Genomic DNA, 13,642 nt, shown 5'->3' with positions numbered 1-13,642 from the left:
AATAAGAACACTTTTAATACTTCCACGTATGCATAGCCATGCGGCCATTAGCTGGTACAATTTTCCAGGGTCCCTGAAAACCAATATTTAGTCACAGATTTTCACCTGGCATGGGGAACCCTTTAGGAAAAGGTGGAATTCTGATAGCAACTAGTGATGAGCTGGTAGTTGATGAGCACCCGACCCTAACTCACCAGTTTCTTGCTCAACCCTAACCCCGACATGACCCCATATTTATAAGCGCAAATCTATAAAGAGGAGAGCCTGGAGGTGGAAGCAGGGCATAGTATGGTGGGATGGGCACATGGAAAAGTTCAGCCTGCACCCACCTGCAAAAGTTGTATGATAGTAAACCTACACAGTGGTCTCCACGGGTGTTGGGCCCGCATATCATTAATAGCAACCACATCAGAAGTGCCTATTCACAGTAAGCATTCAGTGACGTGGAAGTGCCTGTGCACATATACAGAGAACATACAGTGACATAGAAGGACCTGTACACATATAGAGGGAACATACAGTGACATAGAATGGCCTGTGCACATATACAGTGAACATACAGTGACATAGAATGGTCTGTGCACATATGCAGTGAACATACAGATATATAGAAGGGCCTGTGCACATATACAGTGAACATACAGTGACATAGAAGGGCCTGTGCACATATGCAGTGAACATACAGTGATATAGAAGGGCTTGTGCACATATAGAGTGACATAGGAGGTCCTGTGCACATATGCAGTGAACATAGTGACATAGAAGGGCCTGTGCACATATACAGTGAACATACAGTGACAGAAGGGCCTGTGCACATATACAGTGAACATACAGTGACAGAAGGGCCTGTGCACATATACAGTGAACATACAGTGACATAGGAGGGCCTGTGCACATATACAGTGAACATACAGTGACTTAGAAGGGCCTGTGCACATATACAGTGAACATACAGTGACATAGAAGGGCCTGTGCACATATACAGGGAACATACAGTGACATAGAAGGGCTTGTGCACATATACAGTGAACATACAGTGACATAGAAGGTCCTGTGCACATAAACAGGGAACATACAGTGACATAGAAGGGCCTGTGCACATATACAGTGAACATACAGTGACATAGGAGGGCCTGTGAACATACAGTGACTTAGAAGGGCCTGTGCACATATACAGTGAACATACAGTGACATAGGAGGGCCTGTGCACATATACAGTGAGCATACAGTGACAGAAGGGCCTGTGCACATATACAGTGAACATACAGTGACATAGAAGGGCCTGTGCACATATGCAGTGAACATACAGTGATATAGAAGGGCCTGTGCACATATACAGTGACATAGGAGGGCCTGTGCACATATACAGTGACAAAAGGGCCTGTGCACATATACAGTGAACATACAGTGACATAGTAGGGCCTGTGCACATATACAGTGAGCATACAGTGACATAGAAGGGTCTGTGAACATACAGTGACATAGAAGGGTCTGTGCACATATGCAGTGAACATACAGAGATATAGAAGGGCCTGTGCACATATACAGTGAACATACAGTGACATAGAAGGGTCTGTGCACATATGCAGTGAACATACACCTCACCTTACCACCTGCCCGCTTGATCCATTTCCCTCGAAACTTCTCCGCAATACCAATCCTTGTCTAATCAAAGCCTTAACTCACCTATTTAATCTTTCGCTCTCAACTGGACTGTTTCCTTCTCAACTAAAACATGCTCTTGTCACCCCCATTCTGAAAAAACCCTCTCTTGATCCCTCCAATCTTGACAACCTCCGACCTATCTCTCTGCTACCTTTCATCTCTAAACTACTTGAGCGCCTAGTCTACAACCGACTTACCTCATTCCTCTCTGACAATAACCTGCTGGACCCCCTACAATCTGGTTTTAAGCCACAACACTCCAAGGAAACTGCCCTGACTCGACTAACTAATGACCTCTTAACCGCTAAAGCCAACAATCATTTCTCACTACTAATACTGCTTGACCTCTCAGCCGCATTTGACACTGTAGATCACCCTCTCCTCCTCCAGTCCCTCCAGTCGCTTGGCCTTCGTGACACAGCCCTGTCCTGGTTCTCTTCTTACATCACCAATCATTCCTTCAGTGTCTCCTACAATGGAGTATCATCTTCTCCCCTACCTCTTTCTGTTGGAGTTCCTCAAGGCTCTGTCCTGGGACCATTACTATTCTCCCTCTATACTTCCTCCCTTGGCAAATTAATAAATTCGTATGGTTTCCACTACCACCTCTATGCTGACGATACTCAGATCTATCTCTCATCTCCTGATCTCAACCCAGAACTCCTAACTCGCGTCTCCTCCTGCCTGTCCGCTATCTCTACCTGGATGTCACAACGCTACCTTAAATTAAACCTCTCTAAAACTGAAATGGTTCTCTTTCCTCCAAGAAACACCAGTAGCATCCTGGAAGTATCCATCATAGTTAACAATTCTACTATCACCCCCTCTCCCCAGGCCCGGTGCCTTGGGGTTATCCTAGATTCTGCCCTGTCATTCACTCCTCATATCCAGTCACTTATTAAATCATGTCACTTCCACCTAAGGAACATATCCAAAATACGATCATTTATCACCCAAGACGCTGCCAAAATTCTTATTCACTCTCTCATCATATCGCGTCTAGACTACTGTAACTCTCTTTTAATTGGCCTCCCCCTCCAGAGACTGTCACCTCTCCAGTCCATAATGAACACTGCTGCGAGGCTCATACACCTCAGCAACCGCTCATCCTCTGCCTCGCCATTCTGTCAATCCCTGCACTGGCTTCCGTTACCTTTCAGAATCAAATTCAAATTAATGACACCGACTTTCAAAGCACTTTACAACTCTGCTCCACCCTACATCTCTGAACTCATCTCTATATACTCACCCACTCGCTTACTACGCTCCTCTACTGACCTGCTACTCAACTCTTCTCTCATTACCTCCTCACATGCTCGCATTCAAGACTTTGGAAGGGCTGCACCCCTCCTCTGGAACGCTCTCCCACGATCTGTCCGACTTTCTCCCAACCTTTCTGCTTTCAAAAAATCTCTGAAAACGCACTTCTTTCGAGAAGCCTACCCTCACTCTGCTTAACTACCAAACGCAACACCACATACAACACCACATTTCTCACCCACTTACTTCGATCTTGCCCACTCCCACACCTTGTGTATTACTCCCTTCCCTTTAGACTGTATGCCTATGCATAGGGCCTTCCTCACCTCTTTGTACCTGTATTGATTGTGATGTTTGTTACTCCATATATTCTATGTATGTAATTCATGTGATGTAGTTGTATAATCACAGTTACTTTACAGTGCTACGCAATATGTTGGCGCTATATAAATACATGTTGTTAATAATAATACAGAGATATAGAAGGGCCTGTGCACATATACAGTGAACATACAGTGACATATAAGGGTCTGTGCACATATGCAGTGAACATACAGTGACATAGAAGGGTCTGTGCACATACACGTATGCAGGGAACATACAGAGACATAGAAGGGCCTGTGCACATATACAGGGAACATACAGTGACATAGAAGGGCCTGTGCACATATACAGTGAACATACAGTGACATAGAAGGGCCTGTGCACATATACAGGGAACATACAGTGACATAGTAGGGCCTGTGCACATATACAGTGAGCATACAGTGACATAGAAGGGTCTGTGAACATACAGTGACATAGAAGGGTCTGTGCACATATGCAGTGAACATACAGAGATATAGAAGGGCCTGTGCACATATACAGTGAACATACAGTGACATAGAAGGGTCTGTGCACATATGCAGTGAACATACAGAGATATAGAAGGGCCTGTGCACATATGCAGTGAACATACAGAGATATAGAAGGGCCTGTGCACATATACAGGGAACATACAGTGACATAGAAGGGTCTGTGCACATATGCAGTGAACATACAGAGATATAGAAGGGCCTGTGCACATATACAGGGAACATACAGTGACATAGAAGGGCCTGTGCATATATACAGTGACATAGGAGGGCCTGTGCACATATGCAGTGAACATACAGTGACATAGGAGGGCCTGTGCACATATGCAGTGAACATAGTGACATAGAAGGGCCTGTGCACATATACAGTGAACATACAGTGACAGAAGGGCCTGTGCACATATACAGTGAACATACAGTGACATAGAAGGTCCTGTGCACATATACAGTGAGCATACAGTGACATAGGAGGGCCTGTGCACATATGCAGTGAACATGCAGTGACATAGAAGGTCCTGTGCACATATACAGTGACATAGGAGGGCCTGTGCACATATACAGTGAGCATACAGTGACATAGAAGGGTCTGTGAACATACAGTGACATAGAAGGGTCTGTGCACATATGCAGTGAACATACAGAGATATAGAAGGGCCTGTGCACATATACAGTGAACATACAGTGACATAGAAGGGTCTGTGCACATATGCAGTGAACATACAGAGATATAGAAGGGCCTGTGCACATATACAGTGAACATACAGTGACATAGAAGGGTCTGTGCACATATGCAGTGAACATACAGAGATATAGAAGGGCCTGTGCACATATACAGTGAACATACAGTGACATAGAAGGGTCTGTGCACATATGCAGTGAACATACAGTGACATAGAAGGGTCTGTGCACATATGCAGTGAACCTACAGAGATATAGAAGGGCCTGTGCACATATACAGGGAACATACAGTGACATAGAAGGGCCTGTGCACATATACAGGGAACATACAGTGACATAGAAGGGCCTGTGCACATATACAGTGAACATACAGTGACATAGAAGGGCCTGTGCACATATACAGGGAACATACAGTGACATAGGAGGGCCTGTGCACATATACAGTGAACATACAGTGACATAGAAGGGTCTGTGCACATATGCAGTGAACATACAGTGACATAGAAGGGTCTGTGCACATATGCAGTGAACCTACAGAGATATAGAAGGGCCTGTGCACATATACAGGGAACATACAGTGACATAGAAGGGCCTGTGCACATATACAGGGAACATACAGTGACATAGAAGGGCCTGTGCACATATACAGTGAACATACAGTGACATAGAAGGGCCTGTGCACATATACAGGGAACATACAGTGACATAGGAGGGCCTGTGCACATATACAGTGAACATACAGTGACATAGGAGGGCCTGTGCACATATACAGTGAGCATACAGTGACAGAAGGGCCTGTGCACATATACAGTGAACATACAGTGACATAGAAGGGCCTGTGCATATATACAGTGACATAGGAGGGTCTGTGCACATATGCAGTGAACATACAGTGACATAGGAGGGCCTGTGCACATATACAGTGAACATACAGTGACAGAAGGGCCTGTGCACATATACAGTGAACATACAGTGACATAGAAGGTCCTGTGCACATATACAGTGAGCATACAGTGACATAGGAGGGCCTGTGCACATATGCAGTGAACATACAGTGACATAGAAGGGCCTGTGCAGATATGTAGTAAATATTCATTGATTTCAGTATCTGTGTGCATGCATAGTGAGCATTCAGTGAGCCCTCCTAATAAGTCCTTATTTTTGGTGGCATGATACACAATTTGCAGATCTCCTGTGACAATGCAATTGTAGGATGGCATCTCTTGTGGTCAATTTGCATTCCATATGTCCTTATAAATGAGTACCATGTTGCATACAGCTATGCCTGGTTGCACAAATTAAAGTCTTAAATTGTTTTGCCTTCCCTTATGTTTTTTATTACTAAAATGTAATTTTAAGTTTGTATGATTGCATTATAAAAAGGGCATACTAACCCCCCCCCATATTTTTGTAACTCCCATTAAGTGATTCACAGTGTCATTGAGTCAGACACATGTTGGGCTTGTTGGCAACGTCCCGTGGTTTTTATGGTGAGTCAACATGACCACGTTTAGTAAAGTGAAATGTGCTGCTAAAATAATCAAACTATAAACAGTCAATGACCTATGTAAAAAAAATTTTGTAAAATTGGAGTTTTCCTATAAAATTCCTTTGGGGAAGAGGTGATTTAGTAATAAATATTATTGGAGTTAAAAGAACATCAAATCCTCAAAGCCATTAGTGCTAGACTGTTAGAACTATTGATTTCTGTCATGTCTAAAAATATTCTTTCAAATCAATAAAAAGACTTTTGAGCCTGTGTGTGAGTTTAAACAATATGATTAAAATGACACCAATGTCCAATGAAGTGTACAGGGGGAATGAGGCTCATAATGTTGCCAACCTCTCATGCCTTGCATATTGTTGAATATGGAAGCCCAGGGGCAAATGATGCCATTATTTGGCTATGAAAATTATTGGCAATATTTAATAACATCTCCAATTTTCTTCTACCATACAGAAAAGAGTGTACCTTTGCAACTTAACCTTCAAGCAACAAACAGAGGAAGCAGGGCGTCTGGGGAGGAGCTAACCATCGCCCTAGATGAGCACAGGGAAGCAGGGAGTGCTCCTATCTATACAGAAAGTAAGTTTACTCATTTTCAAGTAGACCTCAAATGGCTTCTGCATTATTAGAACTGCTATGTATATACTACCATATAAATACAGTAGAACACCCATTTTATGTTTTCAGGAGACTAGGAAAAATTTGTGCAAAATCCAGGAAAATGTAAAATCAGAAAAAATGAATTTAACCACAGGGGTCAGTTTTGCTTTGAAATACAATATTTAGCGTGTTAATGATAAGGTTAAGCATTGCAGCATTTATTTTACAATATGGGGGTATGTGCAAGATCTCTCTGACAGTCACAACCTGAAGCAATAAGTGATTTGTGCATTGTGATTTTGTGTATGAGATACAGTCTTCTGGGAATTGACTATTTACAGACAGGACCATAGCAAAATATGCACCTGGTTAATTTTTTAAACCTCATTGTTTCACTAATAAGAACAATCAAAGAGGACAAAGCCATTTTTGAGAATATAAAAATGTAAAATCTTTGAAAACATGATGTACAAAGCACCCATAATCCATTCTAAATTATCAATAGAGCAAAAATGCAGAAAATGCATAAAGGGTATGTATAAATGAGGTTTTGCTGTATGTGTATTTATGTTGGAATGAATGTGTGCAGACATAGCATTAATTTTTTCACTTTCTCTTTTCAGTGGAGAATGCAGACTCTGAAATGGTTTTTGAGAATGGTCATTATGCCCTGGAAAAAATGAGGTTTGTTCTCACAGTCATGATTGTGCATCTCTTTTACAGAAATTTGTTGCAGTTCTCTTCCAATTGAGTATTGAGGTTCTCTTAACCTAGAACTTAGAGGTACAGGAATCTCCACCTTGTAGTTCTTATGTTCATCTTTGTAGTTTAAAGGAGAAGGAAAATCAGGTGGGATTCTCAGGCCTGTGTTCTGGTTAGCAGAAAACTGGTATTTCTGTGTGAGCACGGCATTCTTCCTCTTCTTATTTCGGTTGCCTCAGGCCAGCACATGTGTAGTACAGTATAAAGCTGTCTTTTTGTTTCACTTTGCATTTTCACATATTTAGCTTTGTCCTACAGCATTAATGTTTCCTTAACTCCGGATCAGAAAGGTACAAAACTTGTCAAGTTGTTAAGTGTTATTTGGGTCTTTAAAACATCAGGTTAAGCTGTTTTCCACATGGTTTGTTAAGGTTTAGGCACTGGCTAAAATGTCTTGCCATAACACTAAACATTGTAGCTCAAGGCACGTGCAGTATTTTAACAGCTGTATGTTCTCTGGTAAAACTGCAATGGTCAAAACACCCTTGACTGCCCATTTATTTGAATGGGAAACATAGTCCCTATGGTAAATGTCAGGCCAGGCTCATTTGGCTTTGTGGAAATGTACAAATGTGAAATGTTACCTTCATTAATAGATATAATCTGTCCTCTTACACATTGGCATTTCTGTCCACATTCCTCTGCAGTGGATCTTCCATGTATTTGAGCTCAAGGGAATGCACAAAGAAACACAGGCCTGTATTTCCTATGAGATTGTACTCATTGTTGCACAGGCAAGTGCCGAACGCAGATGGAATATAACTTGATGGTGCTAGTGTTCATTCTAATGCCACTTTTGTAGATCTGGTTTAACTTTTCCAAAATTCATACTAGCATATTGTAGCATATTGCACATTGCACATGGGATAATTTAGCGTCTGTTGTAAACAGAAAGGTAACTTATAAAGGTTATAGGCAAATGGTCACATGCTTATCATGGATAACTGGGGTACTATATATATATATATATATATATATATATATATATATATATATATATATATATATATATATATCAACAAAACATTTTTATACACATAGGGTAGTGGAGAAAAAGCGCCAAAAAAGGTGCTTAATTGACGTAGTAAATGGGCGTGAGTCACTAACTCAATTGAGCCCTTTTTTGGAGCTTTTCTCCACTGCCCTAGGTGTATAAAAATGTTTTGTTTGTATTTGGCCTGCACTTCCTGAAGACAGCTCACGTTGAATATTAAGTCCTATGAGTGTGATTTTTTCGCTGTTTGATAATATGATTTGATATACCAGCACCTAGGCATTTTCTTCAAGTCATGCAGCACATTACTTTAACAATGAAAGTAAAAAGTGTTAGTTCATAGTAATGGCCTTTTGGAATAGTTGTCCTTACATAGAGAATGCAGCTATCTGATGTCCCCAGGCAGAGCAAGCAAGTAAACTCTTCACTTAGAAATGCAGACTTGGCTGGCGTGAGAGCATATCCCGTAATCCAAAGAAAATCTATCCTTCAGGGCGGGGGCATGTGAAGAGCAAGATTCTCAAGCTCTGCTTATGCTTACTTGTTTCTATCCCTGATCTGTTCTAGTGATGATGTATGGATCACCTCCTGGCCACCATCACTACTCCATTGAGAAACATCAGTGCAGATCTCGTTGATATAGCGCACTTAAGTTGCATGACTACTGTCTTTACAATTCAATTTTGCAAAAAGAGTGGTTGAATAAGAAGCAATATTGAGTGTCATTTCCATGGAGATGCACCTGCACCATAAGCAAAGTAGAATTGTGCGAACAACCAATGATTAAGTCTCTTTTAAGGCTCTGTATAAGTGTGGTCTAATGAGCATGGGCAGTTAGAAAAAGCAGCAGGGGAAATTATGTCACACGGATTAAAGATGGTGACCACTAACTTTGTGGATTCTTACTAACTTCTGAATGCAAGTGTGACAAAACTAAGCATACAGTATGTAAGAAAAACAACATTGTTTTTCAGGTGAGGAGGAACATCCCTATATTTGGTCAGTAGGTTGAACTAATAATGTCCTTCTCCTTTAAGCACCAATAATGACTAGCCACAACTCATAAGCAACCATTCTTAAATATTTATTTTACTGGTGCACGAATCCTGTTTTGTAATATATGTTTAAAGGGATGGTTCACCTTTAAGTTAACTTTTAGTATGTTTTACAATGGCTAATTCTAAGCTTATTGGTCTTTACTTTTTCTTTTTTATAGTTTTTGAATTATTTTCTTCTGACTCTTTCCAAAGGGGGATCACAGACCCCATCTTAAAAACACATGCTCGGTAGGGCTACAAATTTATTGTTATTCCTCCTCTCTCTATTCAGACCCTCTCCTATTCATATTCCAGTCTTTTATTCAAATGAATGCATGGTTGCTAGGGTAAGTTGGACCCTAGCCCTAGCAATGAAATTGCTGAAGTGACAAACCGGAGTGCTGCTGAATAAAAAGCTAAATAACTCAAAAACCACAAACAATAAAAAATTAAAACCTATTTCACATTGTCGCAGAATATCACTCTTTTCATCACACTGAGGGGCCCATTTACTTAGCTCGAGTGAAGGAATAGAATAAAAAAAAAAATTAGAATTTCGAATGATTTTTTTGACTACTTCAACCTTCGCCTACCACTTCGAATCGAACGATTCGAACTAAAAAACGTTTGACTATTAGACCATTCGATAGTCGAAGTACTGTCTCTTTAAAAAAAACTTCGACCCCCTACTTCGCCACCTAAAACCTACCGAAGTGCAATGTTATCCTATGGGGAAGGTCCCCATAGGCTTTCTAATGTTTTTTAGGTTGAAGAAAAATCGTTCGATCGTTGGATTAAAATCCTTCGAATCGAACGATTCGAAGGATTTAATCATTCTATATTCGAAGTCGAAGGATTTACATTCGCCAGTCAAAAATTTTGAGGGTTAATTAACCCTCGATATTCGACCCTATGTAACTCTGCCCCTAAAAGTTTATTTAAAGGTGAACAACCCTGTTAAAATATCAGCATATCCCTCACTAACCAGGTCAAATATTTTCATTTCATTTTTCAAAACAATTTCACAATAAAAAAATATTTTATTGTGAAATTAAAGCAATTGCTTGTTTATAGGGATGGACCAAATTCAGGATTAATGTTTAAACTAATAACAGTGCTGTTAATTCTTCCGCATTGACTATTGGGATTTATGCTGTGCAATAAAGATGGGTAGAATATTGGTTATAAAGCATGAGAGGAATACTAGTAAATATTTGCATTTGAAATAGGAATTCACTGGACAAGCAAACATAAAATGCGAGTACTTCCTTGTTAAATTTGAAATACATAATGCTTTATGACTGACTAAACATTACATGGGGCAAAATAACAAATCATTGGTTTTGAAAAAAATCTTTTTCCGTTTACTCTTGTTACAACATCGTGCTTTCTAAAGGATAAAATATTAGGGTTATTATTTTTCAGCTTCTCCTTTTACTAATTTTTTGCAAAGCCAGACGTAAAACTGTAAGATGCTGTATTTGCTCATTGTGCTCGTGTTCTCTTTGGCTCATACCACAGGAATTTTATCACATGGTTGGGTTCCTGTACACTGAAAGGTGCATTCACAAAGATGTAACATGCATCCTCAATACCTTCCTTATTTTAAATAAATGCAGAGAATTCACTGCATTTTCAGGGTGCATTTAAAGTGATCCTGGCACTAAAAAATGATTATTCAAAATACCTAAACCGGACTGTTTTGTCAACCTGACTGTCCCTTCTCAACATGTCAGTTAGAGTTTCTAATGCCAACAGACTGCTTAAGCTCAAATATGGCAGCCCCCATATAGGGGATCAGATGGGTAATGTAAAAGCATCTACAAATTTTTTTATGGAAAAATTATAGATAGAAATGAAACCTTTTTTACATCTATCATAATATTGTCTTTTCATGCTGATGTCAGTATCGCTTTAATACAATCTTATTTCAATACATTTATGTGAATCAACCTACCACTGATAATGTCTCTTTACTTCTCCCTCATATCCTAAGTAATTCTCTTAAAGGAAAACTTTACTCCCAAAATGAATATTTAAGCAAAGGCTAGTTTATATTATATTAAGTGACACATTAAAGACTTTTACCAAACTGGAACATATATTTAAAGGGGTTGTTCACCTTTAAATTAACTGTTAGTATGACATAGAGAGGGATATTCTGAGACAATTTGCAATTGGTTTTCATTTTTTATTATTTGTGGTTTTTGAGTTATTTACCTTTTTACTCAGCAGCTCTCCAGTTTGCAATTTCAGCCATCTGGTTGCTAGAGTACAAATTCCCCTAGCAACCATGCATTGATATGTATAAGAGACTGGAATATGAATAGGAGAGGCCTGAATAGAAAGATGAGGAAAAAAAAGTAGCAATAACAATACATTTGTAGCCTTACAGAGCATTTGTTTTTAGATGGGGTCAGTGACCCCCATTTGAAATCTGGAAAGAGTCAGAAGAAAAAGGTAAATAATTCAAAAACTATAATATAAAATAATGAAGACCAATTAAAAAGTTGCTTAGAATTGGCCATTCTATAACATACTAAAAGTTAACCTAAAAGGTGAACCACCCCTTTAAGTAAATATTGCCCTTCTACATCTCTTGCCTTGAACCACCATTTTGTGATGGTCTGTGTGCTGCCTCAGAGATCACCTGACCAGAAATACTACAACTCTAAGGGAGTTATTTATCAAAGTCCGAATTTATCTCAATTTATCTCAATATTTTCTGAAAAAAACTCTGACCGAATCTGCATGGGTTTTTTTTTAGCTTATTTATTAATACACTTTTCAGAAAATTTTGTTTGCTAGAAAAAAATCTGAACAAACCGTGAAAAATCAGATTTTCGCGATTTTTTCAGATCTTTCATCCAATTTTCAAGATTTTTTCGAATTTTTACCCGAAAATTTTGGTGGGGTATTGCCAAAAAATCATTGGGTCTTCTCCCATTGACTTATATGCAACCTTGACAGGTCTGAGATGCCGGATTTTTAGATTCAGACTTTTCCATCCTCTGGGTTTAATAAATTCAGAAAAATTCTTGATTTTTTTTAAAAGTCCAATTTTATAATAAAAAAATCACGAATTTTTACATTCAGAGTTTAGTAAATAACCCCGTAACTGTAACAGGAAGAAGTGTGGAAGCAAAAGACAGAACTCTGTCTGTTAATTGGCTCATGTGACCGAACAAGTATAGTTTGTTGGTATGTTTGTGTGCACAGTGAATCCTACAATCCCAGGGGGTGGCCCTTATTTTTTAAATTGCCAATATTCTATTTATGATTAACCGATGGCACATACTACTAAAAAAGTATATTATTATGAAAATGGTTTATTTACATGAAGCAGGGTTTTACACATGAGCTGTTTTATGCAATATCTTTTTATAGAGACCTACATTGTTTGGGGGTATAGTTTTCCTTTAAAAGGAAAAAAAATAATAAAACAGTACCTTGTTCTTGGTCTAAACTAAGATATAGTAATTAGTTCTTATTGGAGGCAAAACCATTCTATAGGGTTTATTTAATGTTTAAATTATTTTCTAGTAGATTTAAGGTTTGAAAACCCAAATTACAGAAAGATCCATTATCCGGAATTACCCAGGTCCTGAGCATTCTGGATAATAGATCCCCCATACCTGTACTACTAAAATAAAGTGTTGGTGTGCAGTATACTTTCAACACACTTAAATAATGCAAGAACAAATAGGCATACATCTTACTTTCATGAGTTGGTAAACCCAATAAAATGCAGGAAGGTAAATTAGATTTATAGTGCAAAATATAGGCAAGTCTATTGTCAGGAGAACTTCCAATGCTTTAGGAAAATACTCTCTATCAAGGGGGTTTCCTCTTGATGCGTATTGTATGTATATGCATGTCTATGTTCATTTGGAAAGTGCTCACGGCCGGAATTAGGGGTAGGCAAAGTATGGCTCAAAAGCTAGGGGGCGCTGGCACGTAACTTCTCTGTCGCCTACTCCATATCCGGTCCCCTCTCCAACTGTGTGTTCTATTAGCCCCCGTATTCATTCAGTATTGAATGTGCGTGCAAGCGGCACTTCTCGCATGCGCGCGAGAGCAGCAGTTTGCGCACGCACAAGCATCACTTCAAGCATGTGCACTAGAGCAGCAGGCCGCACATGCGTGCATGAGTGCCGCTTTGAACATGCGCATGAGAGCAGCGGTTCTCGCATGCACACACCCAGCAGGTGCCGCGAGAATGAATTGAGTTAAATTGTTGGTGTTTGAATTTTAATTTTTTGATATAACTATCTGGGCATTATGG

General features: G+C 39.5%; 1 protein-coding gene across 3 annotated transcripts in view; it reads left to right on the top strand.

Annotated features, from left to right (window-relative positions):
* Nucleotides 1-13,642, top strand: part of wwp2.S (WW domain containing E3 ubiquitin protein ligase 2 S homeolog) — a 52,374-nt gene that overhangs the window by 15,618 nt on the left and 23,114 nt on the right. For all 3 annotated transcript variants that reach the window (XM_018260547.2, XM_041561165.1, XM_018260545.2), the window contains exons 3-4: nt 6,418-6,543; nt 7,188-7,248. In XM_018260547.2, coding sequence (XP_018116036.1) covers nt 6,418-6,543; nt 7,188-7,248 — 187 coding nt within the window. The remainder of the gene's footprint in view (nt 1-6,417; nt 6,544-7,187; nt 7,249-13,642) is intronic.

The sequence above is a fragment of the Xenopus laevis genome, chromosome 4S, assembly GCF_017654675.1.
Source record: "Xenopus laevis strain J_2021 chromosome 4S, Xenopus_laevis_v10.1, whole genome shotgun sequence".
NCBI lineage: Eukaryota > Metazoa > Chordata > Amphibia > Anura > Pipidae > Xenopus > Xenopus laevis.
The sequence above is the reverse complement of the archived record's forward strand: the minus strand, read 5'-3'. Positions and strand labels throughout refer to the sequence as shown.